At 29.6% G+C, this 6,649-nt stretch overlaps 1 protein-coding gene across 1 annotated transcript; it reads left to right on the top strand.

The window, feature by feature from the left end:
- The first annotated feature begins 2,271 nt into the window (after positions 1-2,271).
- LOC145240113 (histone H3) lies at positions 2,272-2,715 on the top strand. Its single transcript, XM_080103728.1, has one exon. It carries the CDS (start codon positions 2,299-2,301, stop codon positions 2,707-2,709), a length of 411 nt encoding a protein of 136 aa, XP_079959854.1. The 5' UTR covers positions 2,272-2,298; the 3' UTR covers positions 2,710-2,715.
- The last annotated feature ends 3,934 nt before the right edge of the window (positions 2,716-6,649 follow it).

The following is a 6,649-nucleotide window of genomic DNA, read 5'->3' as shown; positions in this document are numbered from 1 at the left end:
TTTTCACGAATGTTTCTTCACTTTCTATATTTTAATGCGATTATTCACAGTTTAGATTTCATAAATATTCCCATCTCTTTTCTATGGCGTAAATATTACTTATATTTGTTCACGATTAGGGAAAGAAAGTCTTAAATTATATTTGTATTTTTTTTTATTTGTAAGCAGATTTTTATTTGTGAACTTGTAAATTTAAGTCAATCTTATTACAAATGTTAGAATTTCCGGGTTTCTATTACTGTACACAGATTCGAAAAAGTTGTCAAAAAAACAAATATATAACAAATAAATGTTATCAAAGGCAACATAAGTTACTTTTCTACCAAACTGGATATAATTTCCGTATTTTTATTCAATGTAACATGTTTATTCAGCTCGAAAAGCGTAGTGTTTACCGATGTATTGGAAAATTCAAAATGGCGTCCAACTCTCTCTTTAACACCGTAAGTTCGGGAAAAGGTGTTATAAATAATACATTAGACAAAATACTGTTGGAAATTCGCTCAATATATGTTACCGTGACATATATTCGGTGGGTTTTTAATAATATTTTGTCTAGTTTATTATTTATAACACCTTTTCCCAAACTTTGCGTGTTAAAGAGAGAGTCAGATGCCATCTTGAATTTTCCAATACATCGGTAAACACTGCATGTTTTTCGAGCTGAATAAACATGTTACATTGAATAAAAACACAAAAATATATCCAGTTTAGTAGAAAAGTAACTAAGCGGGTTTGTATTACTGTACACATAGATTCGAAAAAGTTGTCAAAAAACAAATATATAACAAATAAATGTTATCAAAGGCAAGATAAGTTACTTTTCTGCCAAACTGGATATATTTTTTGTGTTTTTATTCAATGTAACATATTTATTCAGCTCGAAAAGCATACAGTGTTTACCGATGTATTGGAAAATTCAAGATGGCGTCTCACCCCCTCTTTAACACGGTAAGTTTGGGAAAAGGTGTTATAAATAAAAAAAATATACAAAATACTATTAAAAACCCGCCGAATATATGTCAACTTATGTCACGGTAACATATATTGAGCGAGTTTTTAACAGTATTTTATCCCGTTTTTTATTTATAACATCTTTTCCCACACTTACCGTGTTAAAGAGAGAATCAGACGCCATCTTGAATGTTCCAATACATCGGTAAACACTGTATGGTTTTCGAGCTGAATAAACATGTTACATTGAATAAAAACACGAAAAATATATCCAGTTTGGTAGAAAAGTAACTTATCTTGCCTTTGATAACATTTATTTGTTATATATTTGTTTTTTGACAACTTTTTCGAATCTATGTGTACAGTAATACAAACCCGGATTTCCTGTATTGTTTTTATTTGAATTTATAAATTTTTCCAGCTTTCTTATTCGTTATCCGTACAATCACATTAAAAAAAAAAAAAAACTGAAAGATTTTTCTTTTTGGATTTTAACGGGCATTCATTTAACGTCTGAAATTTTTAAAAAGTAAGCTTTTAAATAATTAAAGAAAAAATAGAGCTATTGCGTAATCAATGCCAACCAAGCAAGTAACCAACTTTAAAAGTTTTTAAAAGATAAATTCTACTCATTCTAAATTAATCGTTTCTTCTAATGTGCGAATATCTTTGAATTTTCTCTATTGTCTATCCGAACTTCAAATCTTAATTTCGGAGTTCAGTTCTTGCATATCATATAGAATCGAAACAGCATTTAAAAGATTACACCCCTTGTAAAATCGACAGAAAAAAAACTTAGTTTTTGTCCAAATAAATCGATTAATCTTTAACTGATCGTCGAAATTTCAAACATTCGCTGCAAGTTTTTCTTGTGTTCACCTGAATCTAGACAGTTTTTCGAACCGCATAAACGTTTTAAAGTGAGTAAAGCCACAAAAACTTTTTAGTTTTTTCCCCACTCCACGAACAATCTTTCTCTTAATTCAAAAACTTTTTATTTCTAATGAAATTGAACTGTATTTTTTCACACATGCACACACACACCTTTTGTAAATATGGTTTTCATTCTTAAACGCTGGGGATTTATTAGTTAGTTTAAGATCCATAGAGTGAATGAGGTATTTTGGTAAATGTTGCCAGTCAAGAGTAAGACTCCAAAGTCTACATTCATTACCTTTTTAATCACTTTAGTCACAAAGACCCGAACCCTTCCCCTCCCAAACTTCTTGTAGGGCCTTGTGCCTAATTTTGTTGTTTAAGAAATTTTTTGTTAATTGTATTTTCAAGATTTTTTTACTAAGCAATAAAATATATAATTTCATCATTTGAAGTAGTTCATTTATAATGGCTCGTACTAAGCAGACCGCTCGTAAATCCACCGGAGGAAAAGCTCCTCGTAAACAGTTGGCTACCAAAGCGGCGCGTAAAAGTGCTCCAGCCACTGGTGGAGTGAAGAAACCCCATCGTTACAGGCCCGGTACTGTAGCTCTCCGTGAGATCAGACGTTATCAAAAATCCACTGAGCTTCTCATCAGGAAACTTCCCTTCCAACGTTTGGTTCGTGAAATCGCCCAAGACTTCAAGACCGATCTCCGTTTCCAGAGTTCTTCTGTGATGGCTCTTCAGGAGGCCAGTGAAGCTTACTTGGTTGGTCTTTTCGAAGACACCAACTTGTGTGCCATCCACGCCAAACGTGTCACCATCATGCCGAAAGACATCCAATTGGCTCGTCGTATTCGAGGCGAGAGAGCTTAAATTTATTATCCCTCTTCATATTCAAACGGCCCTTTTCAGGGCCACAAATTTATTATGAAAGTTTTTCTTTACTGTTGTCATTTAATGCGATTTTTATGTTTTATAAGTTTTCTATATTCTGTCATTGACTTTTTTCAATGTGATTTTCCTCTTTAGGTGTATTCATAAATGAAACAACATTTTTCGACATCAATTATTCTTAGGCAATTTATATTCATTCATGATGTTCGGCTCTAATTTCCGCATTTCCTAATAATCTTCGTAAACAAATTTATTTCTGTGTTTGTATTACTGTACACAGATTACAAAAAAGTTGTCAAAACCAAATGTATAACAAATAAATGTTATCAAAGGCAAGATAGATTACTTTTCTACCTAATTGGATATGTTTTTAGTGTCTTTATTGAATGTAACATGTTTAATCAGCTCGAAAAACATGATGTTTACCGATGTATTTGGAAAATTGAAAATGGCGCTCAAGATAAAATAATGTTAAAAACCCATGGAATATATGTCACGGTAACATATTGAGCGAGTGTTTCTAACAGTATTTTGTCCGGTTTTATAGTTTTAACTCCTTTTTCCAAACTTACCGTTTCAAAGAGAAAGTCGTGTGCCAAGTTTAATTTTCCCATACATCGGTAAACACTGTATGTTTTTCGAACTGAATAAACATGTTACATTAAATAAAAACATATCCAGTTAGGTAGAAAAGTAGCTTATCTTGCCTTCCTTTGATAACATTTATTTGTTTTTATGACAACTTTTTCGAATCTGTTCACAGTAATAAAAACCCTCACTTATTAAATTTATTCAATAGCTAAAAGTATTTTATTTTGCATGGAATAGAAATGCATTTTAGTAAACTTACATTCTTTCAAAGTTGACAAATCTATTAATTTGTTGTCTGCCTAAGGACTTGCCTGAAGTTAAACATCTAGCAAGAACAAACTGATATTCCAAAAGTTGCGTTTATACATATTAACCTATTCGAGCCATTACTTGGTGACAGGTAAAAACTGTCAGCCAATTTGGCGATTCCGTCCAAATAAACTTTGCATGATTTTTGACACCAAATATTTCCTATGTGGTTTCACCGAGCATTAGATTGAATAGATTAGTAATAAACTGCAATTTAAAGTAATTATTATAAATAACTACAAAAAAATGATGTACCGTAAAACAAAACAACAAAACCATACCGTTAAAAGAATCTTATCAAAACTTTAAAAAGAACATATCACTCGTATGTCAGCTAGAGCATGAATTAATAACTCTCTAGATCCAAAGATAATCTGCATAAAATGACTCAAAGGGTTGATCTGCCGTACAATCCAACAAACAAACCTCATCATTTTTGTCCACTGAGTGTCATTCGCAAATATTCTCTATTTATATACGTAATTATTATGTTTACTAAATTCAAATTTTATATGTTTCTGTTCATTAGAAAACTATTATACTAATAAGAAAGATAAAATAAAGTATTTTAAAAATAGTTTCATATAAACTGTGTAAAAAGAGTTTAAGCAAGAAAATAAAAATATTCCAATTATAGAAGAAATTGTAAATAAACCATTTAAAATATATTATCCCATCCAAAAAAGACATTTAAATAATAAAAATATAACAATAGAAAAGTTTTATTTTATTATTTGTAATACAAACAAATATAAATTGCCAATTATCGTTTTTACAGTAAATTATTTTATGGCGAGATATATATCGTTGGAAATGTGTTTCTAATGTTATTTAACTATTAAAATAAAATCAACTTTCAATTAATAAAAAGTGTTGTCACTTGTACTGAAGTAACAAAAAATGTTGGCTTGAACAACTGAAATGTGGAGAATGGATGACTTCAATATCACTTTATCTTAAATAAAATAAATAAATCTTTACTTAAAAGGTTCGATACCTCAAAAATTATTTAACTAAGTTATTTCCCTTATATTTCCCAGATTATAAAACAGACAATATTATGACTATATGACAGCTGTTGTGGAAAAAAAAAAGGCGTACGAAAGATTATTTTAAATGATTTTGTGTGTACATTAAAGTTTTCTTTACAGTTGAAATAAAATCTTTTTCATTCATAATTTATGAGCAAAGTTAGTCGAAAACTCCACAAATAAACAGAAATAAACACAAAAGCATTAATTGTAGACGAACTTATTTAATAAAAAGGGATTTTTTAAAAATACCAAAGCTTCTTGCGTTAAAAATATCTTTTCATTTTAGATTTCCGTATTTAATAGGAATTACATAAAAGATAAGTAAAAATAGATATTAGATAAAAATACTACAGAATAAAATGAATTATTTACAAATGTTATTTACTTTACAGATTAATACAGAATTTATGGATGTGTGTAAAAAATGGTTGTTATGAAATGTATTTAATCAACAATTTTGTTTTGATAAAATTGATATTTTTCTGGATAGTGCAAAAAATATTTTAGAATGAAAATCCAATAACATGCAGCAAATATGAGTTTATTAACATTTCTAGGGAAATGGTGTCCATTATATTTAAAATAAAGAAGAACCCAAATGAGATAAATTGATAAATACCAATAAATGCTCTGAAAGTAATATTGTGCTGCAGCTGCATAGTTCAATACTGATAATGAAGTCACATTGTAAGAGACAAACTTTAATTTACTTTGCCCTGCTTCATTTGAATGTTCATTTATTATGTAAAATTTCATCCACTTTTTTTTTTTTTTTTTTTTTTGCGGAGGGAGGAAGGGGTTAAAAACCATTCACTTCGAAATTACTACGCGTTCTTTTCTCACACCATTACAACAATGATCATATATTATCATAATGATATGTGAAAACGAGGCTACATCAAACTGTGGCCAGTCATATATTCTTGTTCCGAGTTGCCATATGGTCTTTTTATAAGCGAAAATTAGTGAATTTGGCATTTTTTTTTTTTTTCACATTTTAGCCTTTAAAAGTTATTTGGCTTTTTCCAAAGCGTAAAGTATGAACTAATTAAGAAAGGAACAAGCAGAATATTATACAAATAGGATTTTGAAGGTTGAATCGTTTAGTCATTAAATCATTGGCTGAATAAAATCGTCACATAACCATAACTAAGACGGTTTGAATCTCTATAAAATATATAAATACTTCAAATCTTGTAATATTTGCGAATTTGTCAAGTATTTCAAAAACCAAAAAACGACCTATTTGACAGTTTAAATGCTTACAAGTCTTGTGTTCCATCTTCGTCCATATTATTCCATTAGCTTTATTTACTTTGTATTTTAGATCAAGTGACAGCAAGTGCAAATCTACATAATTATATTATTTGTAGTTATTTATTATGCGTTAGCAAGGCGTGATAATAAAAAGGCGTTTTTTTTTTGTTTGTTTTTTTTTATTTCTCAAAAGAATATTTATAAGTTCGGGTTTTAATAGAAAAAAAATAAAAGCTGGAAAGGATGCGTGTGACGGGTTTGTTAAAGTCAATTTCGCTGAAAATATTTAAAAGTCATATATAACTGAAATAAATAAAAAAAATTACTAGCGGCTAATTGTATGCAATAAGTTTTTACTTCAGTCGATGTATGCGCGAGTTTCATCGTGCGACAATTATAGATTCATGAAGTCATTTGTGAACGGTGTAGCATTCGTTATAAGTATGAGATATTATTTAGTTAAGTTAGAATCAAACGGTAAAAAATAAATATTTTATTGAGATATAAACAGTTTGTAGTGATGAGAGATGCGATTCGATCGAACGCCAAACAGTGATTAGCGACCAACTTTATTTCATTATTAAAATATTATTGAAACAATCAGCTTTCAGTTAATAATTTATTTCACAACTCATAACAGTGGGGAGACTTGCAACTTGAAATGGAGTAACAAAACTTGACTGCAAATTATAGGACGATGTTGAGCTGTTTCCACTTGATCAAATATG

This window comes from Euprymna scolopes, chromosome 19, assembly GCF_053919585.1.
Source record: "Euprymna scolopes isolate OS-2025 chromosome 19, ASM5391958v1, whole genome shotgun sequence".
NCBI lineage: Eukaryota > Metazoa > Mollusca > Cephalopoda > Sepiida > Sepiolidae > Euprymna > Euprymna scolopes.
The sequence above is the reverse complement of the archived record's forward strand: the minus strand, read 5'-3'. Positions and strand labels throughout refer to the sequence as shown.

Excerpts from the sequence above, each read along its gene's own strand:
- LOC145240113 (XM_080103728.1), top strand. The coding sequence starts at position 2,299 with ATGGCTCGTACTAAGCAGACCGCTCGTAAATCCACCGGAGGAAAAGCT.